The sequence below is a fragment of the Portunus trituberculatus genome, chromosome 12 (assembly GCF_017591435.1).
Source record: "Portunus trituberculatus isolate SZX2019 chromosome 12, ASM1759143v1, whole genome shotgun sequence".
NCBI lineage: Eukaryota > Metazoa > Arthropoda > Malacostraca > Decapoda > Portunidae > Portunus > Portunus trituberculatus.
The window spans coordinates 4111890-4125538 of NC_059266.1; the positions used below are offsets into that span (position 1 = coordinate 4111890).

General features: G+C 40.4%; 2 protein-coding genes across 5 annotated transcripts in view; one reads left to right on the forward strand and one right to left on the reverse strand.

The window, feature by feature from the left end:
* Positions 1 to 3442: 3442 nt before the first annotated feature.
* LOC123502752 (heparan sulfate 2-O-sulfotransferase pipe-like) lies at positions 3443 to 10610 on the forward strand. Of its 3 annotated transcripts, none has more exons than XM_045251993.1 (7): positions 3443 to 3582; positions 4989 to 5218; positions 5721 to 5916; positions 7625 to 7785; positions 7901 to 8089; positions 8325 to 8491; positions 9954 to 10610. In XM_045251993.1, the coding sequence occupies exons 2-7, from the start codon at positions 5100 to 5102 to the stop codon at positions 10103 to 10105; spliced, it is 984 nt and encodes a 327-aa protein (XP_045107928.1). In that variant the 5' UTR covers positions 3443 to 3582; positions 4989 to 5099; the 3' UTR covers positions 10106 to 10610. The 3 variants fall into 3 exon arrangements, with proteins under 3 accessions (XP_045107928.1, XP_045107929.1, XP_045107931.1); XM_045251994.1 differs by having other exon boundaries at positions 9957 to 10610; XM_045251996.1 differs by having other exon boundaries at positions 5724 to 5916.
* Positions 10399 to 13649, reverse strand: part of LOC123502751 (26S proteasome regulatory subunit 7) — a 7497-nt gene continuing 4246 nt past the window's right edge. The window contains exons 4-10 of one of the 2 annotated variants that reach the window (XM_045251992.1): positions 13378 to 13517; positions 12952 to 13120; positions 12073 to 12237; positions 11473 to 11664; positions 11079 to 11274; positions 10633 to 10798; positions 10399 to 10602 (exon numbers count right to left, since the gene is read on the reverse strand). In XM_045251992.1, coding sequence (XP_045107927.1) covers positions 10641 to 10798; positions 11079 to 11274; positions 11473 to 11664; positions 12073 to 12237; positions 12952 to 13120; positions 13378 to 13517 — 1020 coding nt within the window. In that variant the 3' untranslated portion in view covers positions 10399 to 10602; positions 10633 to 10640. Of the gene's footprint in view, positions 10799 to 11078; positions 11275 to 11472; positions 11665 to 12072; positions 12238 to 12951; positions 13121 to 13377; positions 13518 to 13649 lie in introns of both variants that reach the window. The other variant, XM_045251991.1, reaches the window with a different exon arrangement.

The window sequence follows — 13649 nt, forward strand, 5'->3', positions numbered from 1 at the left end:
AAAAATGTTTTATAGACTTTGCGCTTATATATGGATTTGCGGCCGTGTGGAGCATGGTGAGGATGACGTCATTGGGCGGCCTGCTTGAAGGCCGCGCTGCTCCTTGCCCAGTCTGCACTGCTCACGCCCTCCACTCTCACAAATTACACTTACGTCATCCACCTGTATATTCATTCCTTTTCTTACTACCTCAGTCACCTTTTTTAACCCCTTCAAACTGCTTTAATTAATCCCTCTATTCCACTTCAACGTCTCAACATCCTTACCTGATTATTTTTTTCTTTGGAAGGGAACCAGCAAGGGTAGTAATAACACAATAAAAAAAAACCTACTTAAGTGTTGTAACCATACAGAGATGAAAGCGTCAGCCAAATACACAGACCTGTCTTAGAGTTTCCTTTATATATATTCATCACTGTTCTTATTCGATCGTCATCAAATTCTCGCCGTGATTTTACTGCTGTTCACCTCTCTTTTAAGATATGGATGAATGCTTACCATCTTTCTGATAATCTATTTATGTCCTATAAGTAAGTGACTTTATGGCCGCCATCCATTAACACAAGAGGATCGATGAATGAAACTGTATTTATATATAAATAGATATATATTATACACGATGGCCACAATAGCTAATTGCGTCCTTGCACACTGAATAACTTACTGTATCTAGTTACACCCTACGGAATGCATATAGTCTCACGTGAATATGTAAATTGTAGACGTTTTTGTTTGCCTTTGTTAACATAACTATCTCCTAAAGAAGCTTCAATCTAAAGGTAATAGATTAGTTAGTATTTCCCCCGCCCCCTCACGCTTTTCACGACCATTATATCAGTGCTTGACGTGCACGCTGCACACACTATCAACCTGCATGCTAAGCAATCCCGCAGTGAGTCTTCGTGAGCTTATAATGCTTAACTGTTTTGGGGGACGATAAGTTCGAACCATTATTTCAAGAATGTCTGTGGGAAAACTTGCATAAGCTCGATAATAATACACTTTTACCATCGATCCATATATTTCATAAAAAACCGAGGTAACTCCTTCACTTTGCATAAGATATCAATAGTTTGGAAACTGCAATGTATGGAAGAATCACCCATTTCGTGTGTGTGTATATATATATATATATATATATATATATATATATATATATATATATATATATATATATATATATATATATACACACATATGATAACAAATTGCAAAGTACATTTAGTAGTCACCCTCCTGGCTGACTACAGTATACAATACTCGATCATTAATTACCACCAGTTATAATTACACTACCTATCTCCGTGGTAACCTTATCAAACAAAAAGGAGCTCGTACTTTTCCTCTCTTCATCCTCATTATAAGGGTGTTTGAAAATCAACAGACTTTAATAGAATGTGATACAGAGGAAATCTGATATTGTACCGGCATTATACGGGAGCATGTATATAATTTCCTCGCTCCACCTGAACCATCATGTTATTGATTGAATAATTGATATAATACACGGGATCATGAAGCAAACACTGTCTTGCATGACGAGAGTACTGGTGCAGGATCGATACATAAACATAAAATGGTTATACTCATCATGACGAGGACAGATATAATACATTTCCACAAGGAATCCCTCGCCCATCCACGCGCACAAATTCATCCAGTTGACTAAAGATTCTTCTTCTTGCAGCCTTTCTTTTCCAAGCACTTGACAGAATTGACCAACTCGTTGCCAAGGCATTTTGGAAAGGATAGCTGCTTACTCTTGTCGCGGAAATCGAGAAAAGTACATCACTCATTCCCACTGCATGTGATTTTCGTTGTTCCTCAAACTCAAGTTCTCTTATCGGATAAGAATATATTGACTATCAAAAATAATGAGATTGTCAGCAGATCAGAGAGAGAGAGAGAGAGAGAGAGAATAAAAATGAAGGCAGCAAATTACTCAACTTCAGACCATTTATACTATGACCGTGAAACGTGCGCTTCTGTTTCCTCTACTTGCTTCGGTTTCCTCTACTTGCCTTCTTGTGCGAATATACTCGAGCCAAAACAACTTTAGAGGAACAAACTGGATACTCACATCAATTTACTACTGTGTTTACGAATGTTATTAAAAAAAAAAAATACACCTCAGTACTAAGAGCCAACAGCGTTACTCCATTGATGATATCTGATCTTGCGATGACAAATTCGTCTTTGAAACTGACTGAAAACACAGAGAAGGTAAAAAGAATGACAACACTCATTCGGTATATATATGAACTATTTGCGCTGGACTTCTAATACTACTATAACTTCTACTACTACTACTACTACTACTACTACTACTACTACTACCTTCACCATGATATAATTATGTGATGATTTCAACTTCAAACTCGATTTCTCTAAACCTCATGTCGAGACCATCCTTAAAATATGTTCCCCTAAGACACACTTATAGTTACAAAACATTATTTTCAAGAACAGGAAATGAACACACACACACACACACACACACACACACACTTTATCACTGTCAATTAATAAAAATGTTATTATGAGTTAATACAAAGGCGTCAAGAGACCACTGAAGCTAAGTTTGCCAATTTTTTTTCACTATTATAATTTTGTGAAAATTCTCTCTCTCTCTCTCTCTCTCTCTCTCTCTCTCTCTCTCTCTCTCTCTCTAAACACATTAGAGAAATCCATGTATTTTTCATTGTGAATACGACCTTGAGTCCTTCACACAAAACTAACCACTTTATAACTTCAGGCATACATAATATCATCACTTAAGACTTTCTACAATCGTATAACTAATAGCGCCCTATTGTCCAATTTAGTTGTTCATCTCAGGATCCCTTGTGTGTGTGTGTGTGTGTGTGTGTGTGTGTGTGTTGAGCATCTGCCGCCAGGAATGTGAAGGTAACGGCACGTCGGCCTTGACTGCTGAGGAGAGAAAGTTACCTCTGAGCACAGGAGAGAGAGAGAGAGAGAGAGAGAGAGAGAGAGAGAGAGAGAGAGAGAGAGAGAGAGAGAGAGAGAGAGAGAATTGGTTACTACTATTTCTCCAACAACAACTACTACTACTACTACTATTATTATTATTTCTACTACTACTACTACCTCCACCACCACAGCACCACATTACTATCACTACCTTTGCTATAGCAACATCGCACTGTAACCATACGTCTCTGCTGTTGCTCATGATGATGATGGTGATGATGATACACAGTTCATGCTATCCAGAAAAATAATAAGGCTCTCTCTCCTGGTCCTGACAACTAGAGGAACAAAGAAAGGAAGAGAATGAGAGAAGAAGCGATTTAAAAATACAGACGCATAAAAAGTGTGGGAGAAAAAGAGAGAGAAAAAAAAGTTGTCAGCACAGTCGGGCGAGCGAAGGAGAAAGGGTGCTGGGAAGAGAGAGTCAGGGAGATAGTGACCCACGCTTGCACTCTCCCTCTCGGCTCCCAGTGTGGGCTCAGCATGTGCAAAGGAAGGTTGTGCATTGTGGATCCTCTGCATTGCCTCCCTGTTCAATAAGATACAACATTTCATTATGTTATCTTATATAGCAATTTGTGTGCGACTTATGTGAGTATTGATCATTAATTGCCAATGGAAAGATATTTGAATTCCTGAATTGAATGACTGGAAATTTCTTGGTTCGTGCTGAAAAGTGAAGTCGTCGAATGGGAAACCTGCATTATGGAAGGCTTGTGACCTTCGGAATATTCCACCTGCGTCTATTTCCGTGTTAATGACGTCAATACTGACCTAAAAAGAACAACAAAATAGAGGCCTCACTGAGCAAATTGTTTTTATGTTTTTCCTTCGTGAGTGGACGTATGTATGTGAAGTCTCTCTCTCTCTCTCTCTCTCTCTCTCTCTCTCTCTCTCAATGATGTACAGTTGATGGCAATACCGTGTCACTCGTAAGGACAAGACGTATACTGTATGCAGCCACCTCATCGAACGAACAACCATCTTTAAACAAGTCTAGTAAGCTCGTCAACAAAAATAATGAATCGTAAACACACATACACACACACATATGGATAGATGAGTGAGTAGTAACTGTTGGGGTGTAAGTGCGAGTGATTTTGTGGGTGCGTTGGTGAATGGATGAAGTGATTGGATGCGGTGGTAAGGTGTGGAGGGTGTTTGGTGTAGTAGATGAGTGGATTGGTGGATGGATGGGGAAGTGGTTGGATGGATGAGTGTGTATGAGTGAGTATGGTGGACGGTGGAAGGATTAGTGGGTGGTTATCTTTCCCTGGACAGTACAGTATGATCATATTCTTACCACAAACTCCGTCCCGTCATAATCTCTGCAACAAACACTTGTGACTTATTAGTAAAACGACACCATTTCTAAGATCTAAAATTATGAAAAAAAAAGTTGACTGATTTATGGTGCTGTAATTAATTCAAAATACAGCTAATGTTACGAGCGCGCTGCTTCTTCCACCTAGAAACTGCCGGGGTTGAACTGTATAGGAACGGCCAGGATATAGAACTCCCAGTTATTGTGAGGTAGTGAACCGAGCACCGTGTGCATCACAGAACTGCCCATATGTGTCGGATGAATTAACAAAACGTGGATCTATATAATTAGCGCTTAATCAAACGCACACACACACACACACACACACACGCCCGGTAGCTCAGTGGTTAGAGCGCCAGAGGACCGACGTTCGATTCCCCGGCCGGGTGGAGATATTTGGGTGTGTCTCCTTTCACGTGTAGCCCCTGTTCACCTAGCAGTGAGTAGGTACGGGATGTAAATCGAGGAGTTGTGACCTTGTTGTCCCGGTGTGTGGTGTGTGCCTGGTCTCAGGCCTATCCGAAGATCGGAAATAATGAGCTCTGAGCTCGTTCCGTAGGGTAATGTCTGGCTGTCTCGTCAGAGACTGCAGCAGATCAAACAGTGAAACACACACACACACACACACACACAATGTAAAAGGATAAACGGAAATTGTGTCACACACCTGCAGGTCTTTCCGGCGCTGATGAAGGGGAGAGGTCAAAGTGAGGAAGACGCACGGACAGAAGGAGGAGGAGGAGGAGGAGGAGGAGGAGGAGCAAGCAAGGGCGCGTAGCACAACATGGCGTGGGGTCCCCTTCATCCTCGCCTCCGTGGTGGGAGCGCCTTGGCCCTCCTGCTGGTGCTGGTGGTGCTGCTGATGGCTTATACTGCTCACCATCAAGTGCGGCAGCCGAGTAGGTGAGTAACTTTAACGCTGATGAGGTGGAAGACTTTGTCATGTATCCAAATACTAAATAAACAAAATTGCTTATGACTCAATTATTATGAACATGAAGGTGGAAAGGAACGAATAAAAAAAATCATAATAGGCAGTATAGACAATACATTTACTGCAAAGAATGTCACCCCAAACAATGAATTAACAAGCGGTACCTACCACCGTTTGTAGTGCCCTGCTGAAGTCCTTAGTAGTATAGCCTATAGATCTTATGGATTTTCTAGCAATAGAAAAAAACTTTTAAGGACTATTCTGATATTATCCATGGTTTTCTTTGTAAAAATACAATTGCATATTCATTAAGATTATCTGAGAGTTGCCGAGTTTTGAGAACACTGATGAGTATTTCCAGATTACAAAGTACGAAAAAAAAAAAAACCCATTGAATTTAGCATTGTATTTCGATGTTGCTGGTGAATTATTTGAGAATGACGATAAGTGGCTCTCTCATATTTGCAACAGAAGAGGTGGCAACCAACTCCTCGACACTCGGCACGTAGAGGAGCACCAGACGCGGCACGTGCTCTTTTTCAACCGTGTACCGAAGTGTGGGAGCGAGATGCTGGTGCTGCTCCTCCAGTGGCTGCAGGCACGCGATGGCTTCAGGCACGTACGGCTCAAGAACACGGTCAAGCGCTACCTGACACTCGATCAGCAGGTATGATCATAGGTAACTATGCACCAGTGATAACAGTAGTAGTAGTAGTAGTAGTAGTAGTAGTAGTAGTAGTAGTAGTAGTAGTAGTAGTAGTAGTAGTAGTATACTCTACGATAGCTAAAGGCACAAGCCTTGCCTCCTATATATATGAAACACGCTGCCCTGGTACTGGCCGGCCTTGCTTACTGAAAAGCGTATTTTTACAGTGCTTCCATTTTTTTTTTCTTTTTTACCAACACACAAACTATTTGCTTTGAGTACATGAAACCCATCCTCCTTCTTCGATAGTAAATGTCTTATTACTTGAACACAAAAGTAAGTCAGTAGCACTTTATGAGAAGACACGGAGTGAGAAGAATATGTTTATAAATTTCTTCGTGCCCGAGAGAACAATATTAGTCATCTCAAGGTGCTTGAGACACCAGCAAACAGCCAACCCCTCTTTTGAGACATGGGAAAGAGCCACATAGCCAGAGTTATGCCCATCCGACCAGACTCGTGGCTTGACCCGAGGCGACAGGGTGGGTCGCTCATGATAGGTCAACCACTTCTTACGTTGCTGTCATGGTGTACTACTACTACTACTACTACTACTACTACTACTTTCAACTTCCCCCTCTCTCTCTCTCTCTCTCTCAGTAGTTGCACTGATTTTCGTTTTTTTTTTTTCGTTTTACGGTTGTAGTGACATCTTAATAACCTTTCTACGTTACTTGTAAGAGAAACACGCTTTTGAAAGGATTTCGTTGACGTAACACTGGTTTTCAAGTTTTTATCTATATATCTGTCTATTTCATCTTATTTCATAAATTAGCTATTCATTTATACAGTACATCTCTAATAATATTTAAGTCGTTCAAATAATCTAGGTAGAAGACAAAAGGACAGGAGGACCATCGCGATTGTAATAATGTTCGAATACTGTACATACTACAAGGGAGTCTATATAGATAATTTCGACATAATAATGGTATTTATATTATATATATCTCTAAATATTATTCTTTAAAGAAGAAGGTAGTAGTAGTAGTAGTAGTAGTAGTAGTGGTAAAAGAAATAGAGGTATAGTAGCAATAGGTATAGTAAGTAGTAGTAGTAGTAGTAACAAAAATAAGTAGCAGACAGCCACGTCATTAAAGGTAGGCTAGGTACAGTACATATGACTTGCAGTTCCCAGGACTCAGGAGTATCAATAAAGCTTCGACATCACACCTGAAGCTCTAATTCATGCAGATAACCAACCATGTTTATGTTTCACTGTAAATACACGTGGCTTGTACAAGAACACACACCACAGTTATTGACAACATTCGCAAGGGAAGTTAATACATATTACACAGCAGATGGTCACTTTTGTTAGAATTACGTATAGTTAGGAGAACTACTTCATCAAGTAGGGAGCTGACTGTACAAGTCAGTGTGTCATTCAGCAGGCGATGGTTGGTGCCAGAGGTTTCAACTGATGAACTAATATTTTGTGTCGTCCTTGAGGTACATATCTAGGCTATAGCGTCAAAATATCAACCTTGATCTCCATCACCTGAGTGGCTGACGATCACAATTCCATTTTCAGAACTGTAATGAATTACGTACATTATATTTCTACTTATTTATGATAATTAGGATTGAAGACATCTCACAATGTCCCACGGCAATAATCATGGGTCCTATACAACGTATCCAGTCAATACTTTAATTTCTCTTGCAGGCGGCGATGGTGGAAGAGATCGGAGAGCGGATCCAGGAAAGCACCGAGCCACGAGTGAGTTTCGATCGACACGTTTACTTCACCAATTTCACTTCGTATGGATTCAAGATGCCCATTTACTTAAACCTCGTCAGAGATCCCGTGGAGAAGATGGCGTCAAGGTAAGGCGCAGTGTGAAGCAAACATACAATCACACACACACACTCTCTCTCTCTCTTTTTACAGCGTAACAGATAGCATGAGGCAATATGTAATATACAAAATGTCTGCGATCAGGTTTTACTATGCTAGAGCAACACCACGCCCTGGCGCAGCGACCCCGCCAGGCTATACCAGCTCCACACCACCTCGCTACACCAGCCTAGAGGAATGTTTGCGCTACCAGGACCCGGAGTGCACCTTCCTGACAGGTCACCACTATGACCTCACCATCCCTTACTTCTGCGGCCACGAGGACTTTTGCAGGTAAGTGTTTCATTCCCGCTTTATATTCGTCAACTGCTCTATTTCTATACTATTTCACGAATATTTTACTGATAAAAGAGCTTAAAGTATAATCTTATTCCCTTTCTTACATAGCCATCATCCAATATAACTAAAAGTACTCGTTTTAAACTTTTAAGCAATGATGTATAAACATTACCTGAGTTCATCAGTTTAGAAAAGACCTCAATCATTCTTTTCCTGTACTTTTGCTCAGAGAACTGAACAATGAGGCAGCCCTGAACTTGGCCAAAAGGCATGTGGAGGCGTGGTACCCTGTGGTGGGAATGTTGGAGGAGGTGAACGCCACGCTTGCAGTCTTGCAGCACCACCTCCCCCACTACTTTGCTGGCGTGCTTGACCTTTACCACAAGGAACTATTAGGTAAATTAGGGACAGGACAGAATGAATGAGAATTTTGACTTTGATTAATATTGAGGGGAAATAAAGATGGTAATTTCAAGAATGGGGAAAACCAGTCCAGTTAGAATGACAAATCAACTCTTTATTTCAAGCAGGGGCGTAGCTATAAGCAGTGCAGTCGCACTGGGGCCATCATGGATGAGGGCCTGGTTCAGGCCCTTCCCAGCATTACCTGGCCCATTGTGATGTCAGGGAGGGATGTTATTAGAAATCCTCTCTTTTACACCATTAAAAACAATGTGTGTTCAGTTAAAGACTCTTGTCCTGCATGAGTCGAGGTTATTCAAGTGTACATTAAAGGGCCTGTCCAAAGATCTTGCACTGGGGCCTGTGGACAATAAGTTCCACCTCTGATTTCAAGTGAAGAAAATATAAAAATAAGATATCATAGACTGAAGTGAATGATAGAGAGAAAGCAAAGAACTGCTTCAGTTACAGTTAAGCTGCTGTTCTCTTTCACATTCATCTCTTGGGTTGTACAGATTAAGTGTAGAGCTACATACACCATATTTTGTGTTTTCCCCCTACATTTAGCAAAGGATACCAGGCAGATTCTTATAATACTTGAAAAATTATATATCAATTTTTAACATTTGCTAAATAATGACTGCAGTCACAAAGTCTCGTAAGGACGAATGTTTGCTAATCTGATGTAGAATTTCAGAGTAAAAGAATTTGCTCTACCACATTTAACTCCAATTTTATACCTCGAATTGAAATAAAAAAAAGTGTATTATCACTCATTGTCATTCATGAATTAGATGTGGTGCTCTGAAGCAGCCGTGTGGTGAGTGAATGGCATGACACACACACACACACACACACACACACACACACACACACATACAGTACTTAGACTTAGAAGCACAAAATATTCATGAGTCAATCTTATTTAAGATTTTTTTTCATAACACTGTAGCACTTGTGTGATTTGCATTTCTGTGAAATTTTCATATTTCACATTATGGTGAATGTGATTTACCACATTTCATAATATCCCACAATGTTAGCCTAAGTATTTCCTCTTTGACAGGTTTCTATTTGTTGACAGCAAGGCTGGTGTCCAGCAACTTCTTTCTTCAGATTTCTCTATATCAGACAAAGTCCTCTGGTATTTTTCAATACTCCCCTCAGTAGCAAGCTGAATACGTAGTACTTTTCTTTCCCTCCTACATATTTACAGCAGAAACCTCAACTTTAGAGTAACAACTTACCTTCTCTGTTACAACTTTCCTAAATGAGATGAGAGTATATTCACTTTTAAACAACTAAAGTAATAAAGTATCATTTTTTGTACCCTAAATTTCACGAGTGGAAAAAATACACCAACTTCTAGTTACCTAGTGTAGACAATCTTTATATATTGAAATTAAAACAATGTCACTAAGCTTACACAGCTAAGAGATAAGCCTGTTCTTCTCAGCAGCGCCACACTACAACAGGAACAAGCAGCGTCCTCCCACAAGCCATGAGGTGGAGACTGCTCTTAAGACCAACCTCTCCTTGGAGTATGACTTCTACAACTACCTGAAGCAGAGACTCAGCAGACAGTTCCAAGAGTTACCAGTGAACTAGTCTGTACTATAATTATTTATAAGTTGTTTACGTTAATGAAGCTACATTTTTTTTGTCTGAGGGAGACTGGTCTCAATGTGATGTAAATACTCAAAAGAAGGAACTTGTTTCATGACAATTCACTTACATTAGTCCAATAATAATAAGAATATTATCAGCCAAAATTGTAGATGCAAAACTTCACAATGAACAAATGATAGAAGAGCATGGAAATAATGACTTGCATGCATTCCTCATAATCTTCTAAATGGTGTGATAATGAAAAGAATAAAAGTTGTATACAAACATGTAGGTACATAGAAACTCTTTATTTTACTCCTCACTCTCCTCTACAAACCAGTTAGAGCTCTTCTGTTAAGACTGCAAATAAATACATAAAATGGGAGGGACAAAGCTTAGAATGATTCTATATGCAGTTCTTAATTATAATCAGGGTCATAAATTGGAGTGTGTGTGTGTGTGTGTGTGTGTGTGTGTGTGTGTGTGTGTGTGTGTGTGTGTGTGTGTGTGTGTGTGTGTGTGTGTGCACACCAACCTAGTTGTAAGTCATGTAGCGTGGAGTGGCAGAGAACTTAGCATAAGCCTTGATGACCTTGTTCACTGCATCTAAGAAGTCCTTCTCTGTGGCAACCTTTCTGCGAGCACGAATGGCATACATGCCAGCCTCAGTGCACACAGACCGGATCTCTGCTCCTGGATGAGGGAGAAGAGAATGAATGAGCAAGGACACAGTAGAGGTCTTAAGGTACAGAATGAAATAGTTTATGAAAATCCTCCTTCTACAAAATTCCAAAACAGGGCAAAAGCCTTCTTCAGTTGAGGGTTTGTAGATTAGCTGGAGAGAGAGAGAGAGAGAGAGAGAGAGAATAATATACAATCTTTTGAAGGGCAACTTTGAAAATTGTAACACTGCTTAACCCGACAGAAAACAGTATTTGCATCTTAAACCTTTCAAAGCCACAGCTCTTTTTACCTGTGCTGTTAGGGCAGAGGCGGGCTAGTAGGTCAAATCGGATGTCTCGCTCAACAGACATGGACTTTGCGTGGATCTTAAAGATATGTGTCCTTCCCTCCAAGTCTGGTAGGCCAAACTCCACCTTACGATCTAATCTACCAGGTCGCATGAGGGCTGGGTCCAAAGTATCAGGTCGGTTGGTGGCCATCAGTACCTGCAAGGAAAGGTAGTTGTTCCTTGGGTATAATTCAAGGCAAAAACTTACCCTAGAATTTGTATGCCTTGATAATGGCTCTTGTAAATGTTTTCTTTATTCAAAGGCACAAGAAACTCAAACGGGAGAGAGAGAGAGAGAGAGAGAGAGAGAGAGAGAGAGAGATTAAAACAATCCATATCTCCACGCAGTTCATACCTTAATGTTGCCACGAGCATCAAATCCATCTAGCTGGTTGATGAGCTCCAGCATAGTCCTCTGCACCTCATTGTCACCTCCTGCTCCGTCATCAAAGCGAGCACCACCAATGGCGTCAATCTCGTCAAAGAAGATGAGACACGCCTTCTTGGTGCGGGCCATCTCAAACAGTTCACGCACCATCCTGGCTCCCTGCACAAAATAACCTAGGTAAGTCTCTCCTGGAAGCTTTGAATTTAATACTGAGTGAGATGCAAACAAAAACAGATAAGAAGCTTTCAAGGGGAAATATAGTAGGTACTGAAAAGTCTTCCAATGGCATTGAAAGGTAAAGGAATATATGTAGTATAACAAAAACAGAAGGAGAAAATTTAGAATGAAGAATCCTTAAAACTACTTGGATATATAGTGAAGGAGGCATATTACCAACTTATTTAAGAGATAATATGACAAAAAACAACACTACTAATAAAAAAATATGGGAAAATATAATAACCCATCTATCCTTAATCCAAAACAATATAAATTTACACAAAACCAAGAAGAACTTGGCAGGTCAATAAGCAGCCTGTTATAGTAAAGAAGAGCACCATGACTCACCTCTCCCACATACTTCTGCACCAGCTCTGAGCCAATGACCCTGATGAAGCAAGCATCAGTACGGTTGGCTACAGCACGAGCACAAAGAGTCTTGCCGGTACCAGGTGGCCCAAACAGCAGCACACCCTTAGGAGGCTCGATACCCAGGTTGACGAAACGCTCCGGCTGTAAGGTTTGTTGATACAGGTGAATTACTTGACTTATAATGCGATGAAAGCGTAAATGTGGAGACGCCCTTCTGATATGTTACAAGGTCATCAGCTCACCATCACTCCATAACACTCAACATCAACACAACAATGCTTCATCACTACAAACATCACAAGAATACCTTCACTACTACAGCCACACTATGAAATATCACCACTGCTCATGTTGAAGTGATACTATCACTACAGCACACAATAATAGATAACACCACCACTCATATGAATAGGCAACACCAACACTATACCACCTGGCAATACTGTAGACATCACCACCATCCATATCAAAGGTAAATAATTTCTACAGCCACACTGCCTAACAACACTGAAGACATAATCACACTGCCACACATCACCACCACTAATGCTGAAGAGGCACCAACACCACCATCACTTAAACAATACTGTAGACATTACCACTAAAACCACACTATCTTTCTTGCTTCTGTATTTCAATCTTCCTTTAATCTGAACTAATTTAAAAGGTAGGTTTTAGGACATTTATCCCATTCTTTAGCTAATTCTCTCAGACCTGCTCAGGGATTGCCATCTAAGTGGGCCTTTTTGTTTAGTAATTTTTGTTACACTAGCCCATATTTCTTCTCTTACATAAAAAAAATCACTACCTCCACTGCCACCCATACACAAGACAGCAGCCACTACCACTACTCACATGCAGCAGGGGAGTCTCCACCACCTCCCGCAGCTTCTCGATCTGTTCCTTGCAGCCACCCACATCTGAGTAGGTCACGTCAGGCTTCTCTTCCACCTGCATCATGGTGACAGATGGGTCAATCTTGGGTGGGAGTGGAATGTGGATCTGGTACTTGTTTCTGTCCACTCTGAGATGTGGGAGGAGGTGGAAAGAAGAGTTTATTACTTGACTGTGAAGGAATGACTATTATTTATTATTTTTTTCATTATGTGTTCTGATCCATTAATGTTGCTACAGAACAAGGAAGAAAATGAAGAAAGAAAAGGAATAAAAAACTCCATAAAATGTTAGGCTATGCAAGTACATAATAGAGAAAGAGAAGTTATAAGTATTTGGAAAGAAGAATAATGCATGACATTTACAAGAGTGCATGCGTGTCCTTACCCGACCCTCATCCCCTCCTCAATGTCTGTTGGGGCCACAGAGTCTGCCAGATCCACCACAAACTTGGCAAACTGCTTCACGTTAATGATGTACTTAGGGTCGTCAGAGTCTGCATTGATAATCTTGGTGCAGCGAGCAACCTGCATGTGCCAGACAGAGAAGGAAAACGATTATCAATGAGTAATGAACGCAATGCCTTGAGTTAATTTTTCTTCCTACAAAATATCTACATTTATATAAATCCATATAACTAGTCAATGATTATGAGCAAA

Coding starts and splice junctions, on each gene's coding strand:
- LOC123502752 (XM_045251993.1), top strand. CDS start 5,100: ATGGCGTGGGGTCCCCTTCATCCTCGCCTCCGTGGTGGGAGCGCCTTG. Junction 5,219..5,720: donor CAAGTGCGGCAGCCGAGTAG/GTGAGTAACTTT, acceptor TATTTGCAACAG/AAGAGGTGGCAACCAACTCC. Junction 5,917..7,624: donor ACCTGACACTCGATCAGCAG/GTATGATCATAG, acceptor TTTCTCTTGCAG/GCGGCGATGGTGGAAGAGAT.